The sequence below is a fragment of the Vipera ursinii genome (assembly GCF_947247035.1).
Source record: "Vipera ursinii genome assembly, chromosome: 6".
Lineage (NCBI taxonomy): Eukaryota > Metazoa > Chordata > Lepidosauria > Squamata > Viperidae > Vipera > Vipera ursinii.
In genome coordinates, this window is record NC_139515.1 from 61852295 (window position 1) to 61866254 (window position 13960).

Consider the following 13960-nt stretch of genomic DNA (forward strand, 5'->3'; position numbering starts at 1 on the left):
GAGGGTGAGAGCCCGTCCAGGCTCTATTGTTGGCGCGCGGGCGCTCGCTGGAGGCTTCGAGCGGACCGAGCGAGCAACGGCAATTTCCTGGGATTAATCAAATCGCTTAAAAAAAAAAAAAATCCCGCTAACTTCGCGTGCTGGGGGCTGCTCGGGCTTTTGTTTGGAGTTCCTTTTCGCGCCTCTCTTCTGCAGCCGCTGTAAAAGGTAACTTCGTGCGCTTAAAGAAGAGAAAACACACAAGAGCACGGAGGAGTGTGTGTGTGTCTTCCTTGGCTTTTTGCCCCCTCTGTCTGTACCAGGGGTCGGCAACCTCGGCTCTTTTATGACTCGTGGACTTCAACTCCCAGAATTCCTGAGCCAGCTATGCTGGTTCAGGAATTCTGGGAGTTGAAGTCCACGAGTCATAAAAGAGCCGAGGTTGCCGACCCCTGGTCTGTACTGAGCCTCTGGCGGGACTTCCCCCGACCCTCCGTCGCTCTCGCCGGTGTCCGAGCTGTTTCCCGTTTTCCAAACATACCAGGCGGCGAGCTATTTCCAACCCCGTCCCCTTGCAGATTGTCGGGAGGGGTGACAAGTCCTATCTTGCCAGGGACAATCATTGGCTGGGGATGATGGAGCTTGTCCCACGTTTTGTTGCGGACTTCCCCTCCCTGCGGCTCATTTGTCTTGTGGCCTCTTCGAAGATTGCGGCTGCATTTCTAACCTTTCTGGTATAATAACGCAGTTGCTTCTTTTTATTTTTCCAAAGCGAGGCTCGGCTGCTTTCGCTTCCTTCCGGCAAGCGGTCGCTGCGATTGTTGCTCTTCTTCAAAAGCGGGGGGCAAGCTGCAGTTTGGAAGTTTGCATCGGAGATAAAAGAGGAGGGATCGGAAAGGAGGGTGGGGGGGGGTGGGGGTGGGCGAGTGAAACCAATACGCCCCGATCCTATGCAAGTTTCCTGCGTGGATTTGCAAGTTGTGCCGCGAACGTGCTTGCAGTTGAAAAGCGTGAGGCCGCCGTTGTGGATCGAAAAGAGGCAGAACGCTTGATTTGCTGCAACTGAAATAACGGAAACGGTTTGACAGTTTTGCTGCTGCCTTAACCATTCTTTTCCTTCATTCCTCTCTCTTGGCCTTTCTTAACATTTGTAAATTGAGAAGTGGTTAAAATTATAGTTACGAAGTAGCGAGGGATGGGGTTAAACTATAACAGTTCTAGACATGTTTAATTTATAAAGAGAAGGAGGGAGAATTTGCCGGCGGGAGGAAATCACGCCTCCTAATTTGGAAATTCTACCCGAAAGAGACCTAGATTCAAATTCCTCTTAAATGATCTTGGCTCATTTACAACTCAGTCTAACCTATTGGATTATTGTTGTGAGGGAAAGAATTACTTTGTTTTCAGGGAAATAATCCCGTGTACTGTTTTAAGCCACTGAAAGAAAATGTGGGATATTTATTCTATGTAGTGTTATGAAACTCCCAGGAGATTAGTGGTGACATTGCATATCACTTTTACCCCACTGATTTTCACCTCTCAAAAGAGCCTTACGATGTAGTCTCAGTGAAAAATATTCATATTTTTCTGATATGCTGATTTCTGCAATTTTAACTCTGCATTCCCAAACCACATAACCTGTTTTCTTTTAGACCAAAAAATGCACACAGCTTTGCTCAAGTGCTGAAACAGTTTAGGACTATTATTCCTATATGGGGGGGGCAGTATTCAAAATTGAAAGTAGGAGCAGCTTGACACCACCTTGTGAATACAACACAGAATCCAAATGCAGTCTGAATTTCTGTACACTACACTTTCTCTGAAATTTGTCTTTAAAATGTTCTATTTTAGCAAATTGACCTTACTGATGAAAACAGTAGAGCGGTTTTTGCTCCATAGGCCCTGAGTAGTTTTGTTTCTCAGAGGTTGAAGCATAAAAGTTAAGGGGAGAGGGGGAGAAGAACAGATCTGAAAGATGTGAAGGAAAGGAGGTCACTTTGTCTCCTGGGGGTAACGTACTCGATTTCAGTTGAATTGCCTAGGGATAAATGTGCATCTTAATTGAAATGAAAAGAGGCATTAGTACTTTCTTTTACTCTTGGGAATTTGACACAATTTTTCTTTGATTTTGTTCTTTGCTTCCTACATATTGGGGTAAAATTATGAGAAGGATTATGTGCTATAACAACAATTATGGCTATAATTATAGCTACTAGCTACTAACAATTAGCTACTACATTTGGGCTACAAAATCCTGACTACCACTAGTGCAGCAGAGAAGAATAACTCAAGAGTCTTGATATAGTGATGGTCCAAAGCAATGTTTCTCAGCCTTAGCAACTTGAAGGTGTGTGGACTTTTAACTCCCAGAATTTCCTAGCTAAAATCCACACATCTCCAAGGTGCCACGGTTGAGAAACTAGTGTGGACTTTTGCAATCCAGGTAGAGTGTTGAGAATAATGAAGAACAGGAGGGGATGTGGAGAATGGCAGCAGCATGGCTTATGATTAAGCAAGGGAAACCCTCTTGTACACACATGTAATATGACTTGCTGAACATTGGAAACATTTCCCAGGAGAACAGTTGTGTTGTAAGAGTAGAAATGCAGGCTGAGGCATGAAAGAAATATAATTGGAGTATTAATGATGTAAATGTTGATAAACAATTGCCAGGGAACAAACTTGTGACTTCATTTGCCTATATGGCAATGAGCAGGGAGGGAGGTTTTTTAACTGTATAAGGAGCTAAGAAGTGAAAAATAGGCACAAGGTCAGACCTTCTGCTGTTTGGGTTTTTTCCCATCTCAGCAGGCAAATCTGCAGAGTGGCTGATGCTGTATAAATAGAGTTGTTGTTGCTGCTGGGGGCGGTACTTGACTCCGTTCCAGACCAGCCTTGTCTTGGCTGGCATATGTACTGTATTCTGCCTTGCCCAAAAGCTCTACTGTTTCCAGCCAAGATGCATTTGGTTCATGATGCTCTGATGGGAGTATCTCATGAATCTGTCAGCGGGCTAGAAATTGAGCTCACATCCCAGTGGCAGTTGGAAGGTGACCCTGCAATGTAACTCGGTGCAAGAGCATTGGATATTAGTCCCCAATGCCTTCTGAAATGAAGAAAAATAAATCCTCAAATCAAGCTTAGATCCTGATAAATGTAGACAAATACAGTTATGCTGGTTTCTTGGCGATTGTACTGAAGTAGTTTGCCATTATTTTTGTTTCTGTTGTCACTATTGTTTATTTACCAAAAAGGAAGGCACTGAGACAATATTTGAAGTAGTCACTCAGGTCTTGCAAAGATGTGCCTGCCCTGATATTTAAAAAAAAGTTACATTTTTGAAATCATGTCTTTCAAATGATTTACATCAGGGGTGTCAAACTCAATTTCATTGAGGGCCACATCAGCATTGCAGTTGCCCTCAAGGGGCTGGGTGGGCGTGGCCTACTGAGTGGGCGTGGCTAGAGTGTGTATGGCCTACTGGGTGGGCATGGCCAGCTCTACATCATTCGCATCAAGGGTGCCTATGGGGGCCTGGGCAGGAGTGGGACAGATCTGAGCGTCTCTGGCAGAAGGAGGGTCTCTGGGCCAGGGCCAAGGCAGTGGGGGCCGTTCCCTCACTGTTTCCAGGATGGCTTCGCGGGCCACATGAAACCACTTCGCAGGCCAGATCCAGCCCCCGGGCCTTCTGTTTGACATGTCTGATTTACATAGTCTGAAGTTCAAGTCAGCATTGATTCTTGGTGACTGTCTGGACTAGTCCCTACACTTTTCTGGGCAAGATTTCTGTAATTGTTTGTCATTACTTGCTCCTTAGGGCTGAGAGTCAGTAACCGGTCCAGAGTTGCTCAGCTAGCTTCTTGCCTCAGGCAAGTCTAGAACCTATGGTCTTCCAGTTTCTAGTCTGATACCTTAACCATGAAACCAAACTGGCTCTTCACAGACTTAGTAGCTACTAGACAATCCATGCCCTGCTGGGTCAGAGGTAATTTCTTATCTAAACAGAGAAACAGAATGACTAGAGGTGAGCAAAAAAGCAGTGGGACTGGGAGCAATTTCTGACTTCCTGCTGTCTTTCCTAGTGAATCTCCTTGTGGAAAGTTGTCAGAGGGCATCAGAAAACTTCCTCCCTCCCTCCTTTCCCTCCCAAGAATTTTTGCCAGGTCCCCCATTTATTTTGCTTGCAAGAAGCTTACAGAGAGAAAGTCAATGGGGAAACCAATAGGAAGCTGCAAGTCCAGCAGGCTAGTAAGTGGCTGTTGCAAGGTGCAGGAGTGAGTGAGGGTGTGTGGGAGGGGGAGGGGCTGCAGGTAAGGAATTATATATGAAAGTGCGTGAGAGGTGTCATGCAAATTAGGAACTTATGTGGGTGTGCACCAGAGATGCCATGCTGGTCAGATAGGGTGCATGGGTGGATAGGGTAGATTGGGAAAGGTAGCTATGGAATTGTGCATTGGGGTCATGGGAGTGTGTGGGTAGTGCCATGTGGATCAAGAAGGGTGCAGTGTTTGAGCGTGTGCATGTGTCATGAAGAATGTAAGGGGAAAACAGTGTGTGAGAGGTGCCTCAGCAATTAGGCATAGTGTGAGGGGCTGTGACATGGGTTGGGAAGGTTGCCTGGGGGGGGTGCCTGGAGAGGACAAAAGGGTTAGGGTTAGGGTTGGGAAGTTATGTGGGCTATCGGGGTGCCCAAGAGTTGCTGCATGGATCTCGGAACACACAGCAGGTGATGCAGGTTGGAGAAGACACCCAGGGGAATGACACAGGTTGATCCCGCAGGACGGTGGCATGTTCTAGGAAGGGTATATGGAGCTCTTCCTTTCCACAGATAAGTGACTGCTGCTGGGTGGGGGAGGGAGTGAGGAATTGCAAGACTGGCTGGGAAACTGTCACATGATGTTAAAAATGAAAGTCATGTGACCACAGGTGCAGCTCAGCAGCAGCCAGTAGCACTGAAGCAGCCACAATTTCCCCAAATTTCATTCCCTCAAAACACATAGGTCACAGATATTGGATACTTTCTGTAAGTTAGCCTATTTGAGGTAAGTTGGCTCAAAAAATGTTGCCCTATGATTCACCAATTTGCCTAGTTAAATGTCAAGACAGTGAGAATTTTAGTAATATATAATTAGTTACTTCAAATAAAGGGAACTTCCCTATCTAAGAGCAGTATACATTAGAACAATGGTACACTTTGGAACAGGTTACTGGGATTCTTGGAACTGAATTTTGCTATGGATTCTGAAGTCCAGATCAGAAAAGTGGAATATGAGCAATAACAAGATTCCAGTTCCTAGTTCATTTAGGTAGCCTTTATAGAGAAATCGGCTTGACCAGTGGGAGAAAGAATGCTAGCCTTTGTAAACTTTTCTTCTGGACTCATTAAAACTGTTCAATCATAAACTATCTTCAGAATACTTATATCTGACGTAAGTCCTGATGTTTTCTTCTTTGTGTTGCTTCCTCTAAGAATCTTGACACAAGTGTGGCAGCCGCTCTTTTTTGATCATGTCTCGACGAAGCCAACGCATTAGTGGGACTTACCGCAATTATCAAAGTGAGGATAATGGCAACAATAGGATCAGTGGAGGAAGTTCTCTGTTAAGTGGACCTCAGCCCCTCTTTATAGAGAATTCAAACAGGTAAGTCAGAATGAAGGAAGAGGGAGACTCCCTCATCTATGTTGTGTATGAGTTACAGGGTTTCTTCATCTTTTGAGTGGTAAATTAGTTCATTATTGTTGCTTTCCATGCTTTGAATAAGATCGTTTACCCCAATTATCCCCAACTTGTTATCCATTATCAATGTCAGAAACAATTCCCATGATTGGGCTTGGCCTCCCGAATTGGGAAAAATATTATCAGGCAGCAGCATCTGTGTGGATAAAGGACTGGATAAGTCTAAAGAACAGAAGATTGCTAGCATTAGAAGGCCATGACATGCAGATAGAGTGGCATGCGATACTGTGGGACAGGAAACACAAGGCACATCAGTACTTTCAGAAACACTACATTAGACGGGCACTAATAGAGGTGTGGACTAAAATTAAAAAAATTCAACTATATAGAAATACCCAACTGGATATCAACATTGGAGATATTTATGCACCCAAAATTCATGAACTTAGGAAGAGTAATTACAAACAAAGATATTCTAGATAAGAATGGAGAGCTGAAAACAAGGAAAACACTATTAGAAGATGGTATAGAGCTGGAATGGTGGGCTTACTTGCAAATACAGACACGATACAGAAAAGATAAAAAAAAGAAACCGGGATAAAATTAGAGCACGCAGAATTAGATAAAATCCTATTAGAAGCAGAAGATAAAACAATAAAAAAGATATATCAATATTTATTAGAACAAAATATGTTAGAAGAACAGGTTTAAGATATAATGTTAATCTGGAGCAAACGTTTTGGCTATACCATTGATCTAGACAATTGGCAATCACTTTGGGACAGTGATTGCCAATTGACACTGAGCGGTGGCTCAGTGGGTTAGGATGCTCAGTGGGTTAGGATGCTCAGTGGGTTAGGACGCTGAGCTTGTCGATCAGAAGGTCGGCAGTTTGGCGGGTCGAATCCCGAGTGCCGCGTAACAGAGTGAGCGCCTGTTACTCGTCCCAGCTTCTGCCAACCTAGCAGTTCGAAAGCACGTAAAAATGCAAGTAGAAAAATAGGGATCACTATGGTGGGAAGGTAACAGCGTTCCGTGCACCTTTGGCGTCTAGTCATGCCGGCCACATGACCACGGAGACGTCCTCGGACAAGCGCTGGCTCTTCGGCTTTGAAACGGAGATGAGGAGCACCAGCCCCTAGAGTCGGAAACGACTAGCACGCATGTGTGGGGGAACCTTTACCTTTTACCTTTTATGGGACAGGAACAAGAGGCTAACGCTAGCCACCACCTATAAAGAAAATTTATACAAGATGTTTTATAGGTGGCACCTTCCCTCCACACGGCTAGCAAAAATGGATTAAAAAACCTCACTGACATGCTGGAAATAGTAGAAAGTTACCCGGGACCTATTATCACCTGTGGGAATGTCTAAAAGCTCAAAATTTTGGGCACCTGATAAAAAATTGGCTTGAAGAGATAACATTACGAAAAATTGAACTAAAACCCGAAACCTTCCTACTAAGGATTATTAATGATAAATGCAACAAAGGATCTTTATACTTAATTCTGCATATTTTGACTGCAGCAAGATTGGCTTATGCTCAAAAATGGAAAAGGAAAGAAACCCCTACTGAAGAAGAATTAGTAAGCAAAATCCTATCCTGCGCTGAAATGGATTAGAGATCAAAAACAAAACCGAAACTATTATGAAATTTAGAACAATGTACAAATGGCTAGGTTAAGGAAGAACGCTGGGATGAGTACGGACTGATTAGTTCAGCGTTTCCCAACCTTAGGAACTTGAAGATGCGTGGACTTCAACTCCCAGAATTCCCCAGCCAGCATAGCTGGCTGGGGAATTCTGGGAGTTGAAGTCCACGCATCTTCAAGTTCCTAAGGTTGGAAAACGCTGGATTAGTTGATAGTTTAGAAACCTTTTACAGGATAGAATTGAAAGATATTTAATTACATTATAGATGAATGAAAGAATGTTCACTAGAAAACTTACTGATGTTATATGCACATTTTGCTACAATGTAACTTTCCTTTTTTCTTTTTCTTTTTTTTTTCTTTATATAAGGTAATACTAATAGCAATGTTGAAACCAGGGAAGCTGTAACATGTCCACTTCTGTTTTTAATTGTATATTCAATAAAATTTGTTTTTTTAAAAAAAACAATTCCCATGATTATTAGTTGCTGCAGAATAAGCAGGCAGGAAGGAGAGTAGGCTGAGTATTCTCTCTGTTGGTACATTGCCTCCACTTGGTTAAAGAAGTGTGGGTGGATGAAAAAGATGTTACCACCTGTCTGTATTACTCCCACTTCCTCCATACCCATGAACTTTAAAGAAAAATTTTATACACAAAAAAGCTGCTTGTGTTATTTTATTCTCTCCTTGAAGTGTGGTAGAAAATTCACCCCAAAAGTGCCAATGTTTGGAGAGCACCCAAATGATTGTTTTATTAATTCCAAAGCCAGCAGGTTACAATGAGTCATTGGTCTCTTGCAAAGTGCAGAAGCTACAACATTACATAAATCTTAGGTAGAATGTTGCTTAAATACTGCATACGCAGCTACATAGCAGAAAACCCCAAATACAAAATAATGGCTTTACAATTAATAAGGAAACAAGATAACCACAAAAGGGAACCCGGGTATACTACTGTTTATGGAATGTGAAATCATTAAAGATGCATTCCTAGAAAGAAATACTGTGTAGCATTTTTGGTGTATGACTTAAACCAAGGCTTTGGTTGCTATCCTAACAGGCAACCGTGCATTCGCGGCCAGAAATAAGGAGGCACAACAGCTTATATCCTTGTGTTCTGCCCCCACTCAAGTGAATAGTATTATAAATTAATCACTGCCAGACACATATTACCACAGTTCAAATCATTATTAAAGCATGTTACATGAAGGTTACAGGAAAGGGCATTAAATAAATGTAATATACAGTACTATACTCATGTGAGCAATCATGAATATGGCTATAAACTGATTCAGTCCAAGTTCTTATTTCAGTTTACCACAGCAGCAAACTATGCTTCTTTTAATTCTCTACAAAGCAAGGTTTCTGGATAGTTCTAGTTTCCTCTTATATTCAATATGTCATAAACACTTCACTGGCTATTTCTTGAGTGCCTAGCTATAATATAGAACGGTGTTTCCTAAACTGGGATCTTCTGGATAAACTGGAACTGCATCTATCCTGGCCATGCTTGTTGGGAATTTTGGTCTCAGCATATTTGAAGGGACCCAGTTGGGAAATTTGCTGTAAAGTGTTGATGGACAGGAAATGGCCTCACTTGCCCAACCTATTACAGTTGTTCTGTTCCATAGTGAAGTTGCATGTGGCTATGGGGAACACCCTCCCCCCCCCACACACAATATGTAGTTTGGGGAAACTGACAGAGAGTACTACAACCCTGGAATTAAACAAGGCAAAATACAAAGCAGGCTAAAAGGAAATTATGCTAGAACTCATTAGGTAAAGAAAGTTGCAGTTGTCACATGACTGTAACTTTTTCCAGTCCAGCCTCATCCACATGCAATGGGATGGCAACTTCCAGAAATCCAAATTATATTTGAACCTTGTACCACAAGATATTTTCTCCACTTGTTTAGAGTGATCAGGTTCCAACTTAAAATATCTTAGGAGAAGATTGCTTTTCTTTCTTCTTATCTCTTTCCCATTCAATTCTATTCTTAGGGGTGTGGATTCTCTTAAGTGGTAGGAGTTTATTAGTGCTATTTCTAAATAGCAGCACTTATGCATGTGTACAAATGCATATGCCTTTGCACATTCTTCATCTAACATGTACTATCTTATCAATATGCCATTTCTGGTTTCTTTTCCTGCAGCCGAACTCTGAGAAGGAAACCAAGCAGCGTGAAACGTGTTTCTCCTGCACCTAGCCTAGGGTTCAGTTCTACTCCCCACACTACCTCCTACTACAGTGAGTCTGTAATTAGTGAGTCTTATCTGACTGATGACAAAGGATTTTCTCTTAAAACTAGCGCGGCCTTTGATGAGCCATTGGAAAGCAGTTCTTATTGGAGTAAGTATTTCTCTGAAATGTTCTGTAGCTTGCATGTCCTAAAATATATGGAAGATACTTGCTTGGGAGAAATTAATATAAACTGCAAAACAACAAATTGGAAACTCATAGCCCTTCAGATGTTTTTGAATTAGACTAGCAATTCCAGTTGGGCCTGATGAGAATTGGCATCTGCAACATCTGTAGGACCACATAAGCTTTTCATTCTTATTGACTCTAGTCATTGTACAAATTTGTTGTACAACTGTTTTTCACCTGTTGTCCAGTCTTTCAATGAACTCTGGTCTGTAGTTGGCATAATTCATACCCAAGTCAGAATATTCTCCTGCATCATCTGACCTACATGGGACTTGGACCAACTATTTCCAATTTGACGCTCTTGGGGGGGTGTTTGGTTTTTATTTCCCCCCCCCCCTTGCTGGGTGGTTGCAGCAGGTTTTGGTCACTTCACATGACCCTGGGACACTGTGACCGTCATAAATATGAATCAGTTGCCAAGCATCTGAATGTAAATCACAAGACCCTGGAGATGCTGCAACATTCCAGCTGATCGACGCTTCTTCTGGGCTCAGAAGCACCAGAATCAGTGTCCAGCTCCAGCTGGAGCCTGGTGCTGATCCTGGTGCTTTTGCTGAGCCCTGACAGCCCTGCAGCTCCAGCCGTCTGTTGCTCAGGCTTGTGCGGTGCTACCACTGGTTCAGCTCATTCCCCCTCCCCCGCTACCACTTTTCTAGGATGGTTGCGTACTACCTGCCAGGTGCCAATGTACCACAGGTGGTACCCATACCACTGGTTGAAAAGCCCTGATTTAACACTATTTATACAGGAGGTTTGAGAGAGTTGATTCAATATTTATTTCTTATATGTTGTCAATATACTTCTGACATTGTATCATTTTTTTTTCAATTGGTGCTCATGGATATCAGCCAAATGATATGGGAATACTAGTTCTGGCTGATGAAAGTTGAAGTATAGCAATACCTGAAAGGCCATGTATGGTCTTCTCTGGATTAGTCGGTGGGATTTTGAATGCAAGACAGTATTAAAGACAACTGAGGGAGAATTGGGTTGGGACATGTGCTGAAAATCCAGCAAAAGAAAGACTGTTCAGGGGATGCTGATTGGTGGAAATTCTCAAACATCCACCCAATTAATATAAAATATTGTAGCTCTTGAAGATGATATAATCCATCACCTGCATCATCAGCAACAGTTATTAAACATTGACATGGAGGGGAGGGTAGAATTCCAAAAATATACTCAAGGCACAAGGGCATTAATCTTAAACTCTCCTGCAGTTTTCACTAAATGGTATGCTTCATTTGAGCTTGTCTAAGGTCGATGGTATCTAGTTTTCATACAAGCTTTTGGTAGGAAATGTATAAAAATGAGTTTATTTTTAAAATAAATTTTTTAATGTCAGGTGAGGATCTTTCATCGAGAAGGAGAAGAGGTACGGGAGGCATCGAGTCCAGTAAGAAAATCAATGGATTAGGAGATAGGAAGACATACGACATCTATGGTTCTTCATCTGGTTATTCCTCTGAGGATGAGTACACAGGTATCGGGAAATGCTATGTGCCTAAGCAATCAGAGGAAATCCTAGAGGAAAAACATTGGGGATAGAATTTGTTAACATCATTTACAGCAAAAACTGGTTAGCCATCAGCTAACAAAAGGCCTGATAAACTACTCGAACTGCCCGTATTGAAGTTTGCCTGAAAGCTGTATGTACTTAAAACCTGATTTTTGGTTCCACCAGAGGTCCTTGTTATGCCATTCATCACTCAGGAAATTGCTTGTTTGATAGGTAGTTTTTTTTTAAAAGTTATATATTCATTTTTAGTTTTGTTTTTTTTTTAAAAAAAAAACAACTGTTGCAAAACTGACCTGCAGACTGGTAATGCAGAGACAGTAGTCAATACTTACCATCTTCATACAGTTGGCAAAGGATAAGTTTAATTTATACAGGGGAAAGATTAACAACCATGGCTACAACCTCCTTTCATATGTCAGACTAACTCAGCCTCCAAAACAGTACCGAGTTAATCCTCCCTGTGAACCTTGAAGTGTGGCACTCTATAGAGATTCAGTGGGCATGACTGTAAGTGGAATGACTGATTGTTTCAATAGTACCTCTCCACTGCATTTCTGTTCCCTTAGTTCATTTCTGTTGCTGCTGTGATTGATTGATTGAATTTATATAGTTGCCCGTTTCATGTATGTGACTTTTACTTACAAAAACCAATGTTCCATTACCCACTTGGTTTTGAGGTGGGGCATCACAGTAGCAGGTAGACCAGTCAACTCACTGACTTACTAATCCAAAGCTGATGTGCCAAATGCAACACTTTATGTTTGATTCTGGAGATTAATGTGCCCACAGTAGCCCGGAAGGGAGGGAGGGAAGGAAGGAAGATGACATGAAGCCCTCTAATACTGAATTATGCAGTTTCGTTTTTATTTAAGCCTCCAGAAACTTTGGGTAGTCAAAATATGTGTGTTCAGTGTGATGATTGGTCAACTGCCCAATGAAATTTAACAGTGCAGACTTCAGGACTTCAGTATGGGCAAGGAAATCAGGGCCAAAGAAAAGGGAAACTGCTAGAAGCAACTGAAGATATAAGATTCTTACCACAGGATCCAATCTGGGTCAGTCACCAGGACCAAAGTTTAGCTTTCAGACTTGTGCTGGAATCCATCCTCAGGGAACTAACAGAGTGTGCGCTTTGGGCTACTCTGTATGTGGTACTTATATGGTGCCTATATATATTTATATTTATACCACACAGAGAACAGCCCAAAGCATGCACACTGCTAGGGAGAAGTTCCCTGAGGATGGACTCCAGCATGAGTGTGAAAGCTCGGAAGGCTAAATCTCTGCTCCTGGTGACTGATCCAGATTGGATCCTGCAACATTATCCTGGGCCACATATATTTGCCTTCGTTCTTGCCACAGACCATGGAGTGTGCATGAGCTGTGCCCTCTATTAACTGCATGCAATGCCTTGAGGTGAATTGTGGGGAAAACCACTACTTTAAGAGCACCTTAACTTGTTGAGCTTAACATAAGGTGGATGTTGAAACAGAAGTTGTAAGATATAGACATATCCCTAGAGATGGTTCGTGGGCCATTATCATACTGGGGCAAACATGTGTGGATGTGTTCAGAGAAACGGGGGGGGGGATTACGACTTGTTAGCTGACTATCTTCTGCTTCACGCAGGTGGTTCTTCCATGGACCAGAATACATCCAGTTTTGGGTTCAAGAATGTCCTCTCCAAAGTAGGCTCCATTCTTTGGCTGGTGTTTACAGCCCCAGGTAAGTGGAAAAGAGTTGTTAGAAATTTGATTACAGTAGTTATTACACAAGTTAACAAAGGAAGCTATATAGCAGAGTCTATGTCTCTGTATTGCATTTTCAGTACTAAGTTATCTGATGTGGACTTCTTCAAAATAATGCTGAAAATGTTCATTTGGAGGAGATATAGAGATAGAGATATATCAAGAGATAGCCAGAGGCTTACAATCAAGTATCTTGAGAAATTCTAATCCTTCAGATTCATTCTTTGACATTAATTTGTCCAAGAATGCAATTCAACTTGGAAAATTTTTATTTAATGTTTTGAATAATTTATAAACTGTCCAGAATCATTGGGAGTCAAGGGGCATACACAGTATGTGTAATTAATATCTTGTGGTCTTTGAAAATCACCTTTTCTGCTATTGAATGTGCAAGTATGGCTTCTGAGAAATTGTGCTGTAGAGGAAGGGAAGAGATGGAAAGAAAGCTGAGCTGTTGCTCTTTTCAAAGCTGTTCTGTTGTTGTTGTTTTTTGCAGGACGGTTCTTTGGCTTGTTATACTGGTGGATTGGGACCATGTGGTATCGTCTAACAACCACAGCCTCTCTTCTGGATGTCTTCATTTTAACAAGGTTAGTGGGAATAGAATTTGAAATATAAAGGGATGTGGCTAACTTTGATTCCTGGATGGACTGGAAAAGTAACTGAAAAAGAGGGAAATAAAAGAAATTCCAGCAGGTGCACAGCTTGGAGTATCCCCAAATTGACCAGCATTTTAGAATGTGTGTGTGTGCTTCTGCTACAGCCCTATTTCATTTAATAACTGCCTTAACAACTAGATGCTTATCATGTGCAAACGAACAGCAGATGCTTAAGAGCTGTGGGATGGACTTAAAAGTTTGAAGTGGCTCAATTCTACTGTGGTTGATGATTGGGCTTACACATTTTTGCTAAATAATTTTTCACTGTTCAATTAAACCATGATTGGCTGGATTAA

At 42.0% G+C, this 13960-nt stretch overlaps 1 protein-coding gene across 3 annotated transcripts in view; it reads left to right on the forward strand.

Moving 5' to 3' along the window:
- The window catches only part of SUN2 (Sad1 and UNC84 domain containing 2), a 34006-nt gene continuing 20046 nt past the window's right edge, over window positions 1–13960 (forward strand). Inside the window, exons 1-6 of one of the 3 annotated variants that reach the window (XM_083366488.1) lie at window positions 1–207; window positions 5450–5621; window positions 9464–9660; window positions 11084–11221; window positions 12887–12982; window positions 13502–13595. In XM_083366488.1, the coding sequence (XP_083222614.1) occupies window positions 5488–5621; window positions 9464–9660; window positions 11084–11221; window positions 12887–12982; window positions 13502–13595 (659 nt within the window). In that variant the 5' untranslated portion in view covers window positions 1–207; window positions 5450–5487. The remainder of the gene's footprint in view (window positions 208–5449; window positions 5622–9463; window positions 9661–11083; window positions 11222–12886; window positions 12983–13501; window positions 13596–13960) is intronic. The other 2 variants (XM_083366489.1, XM_083366490.1) reach the window with 2 other exon arrangements.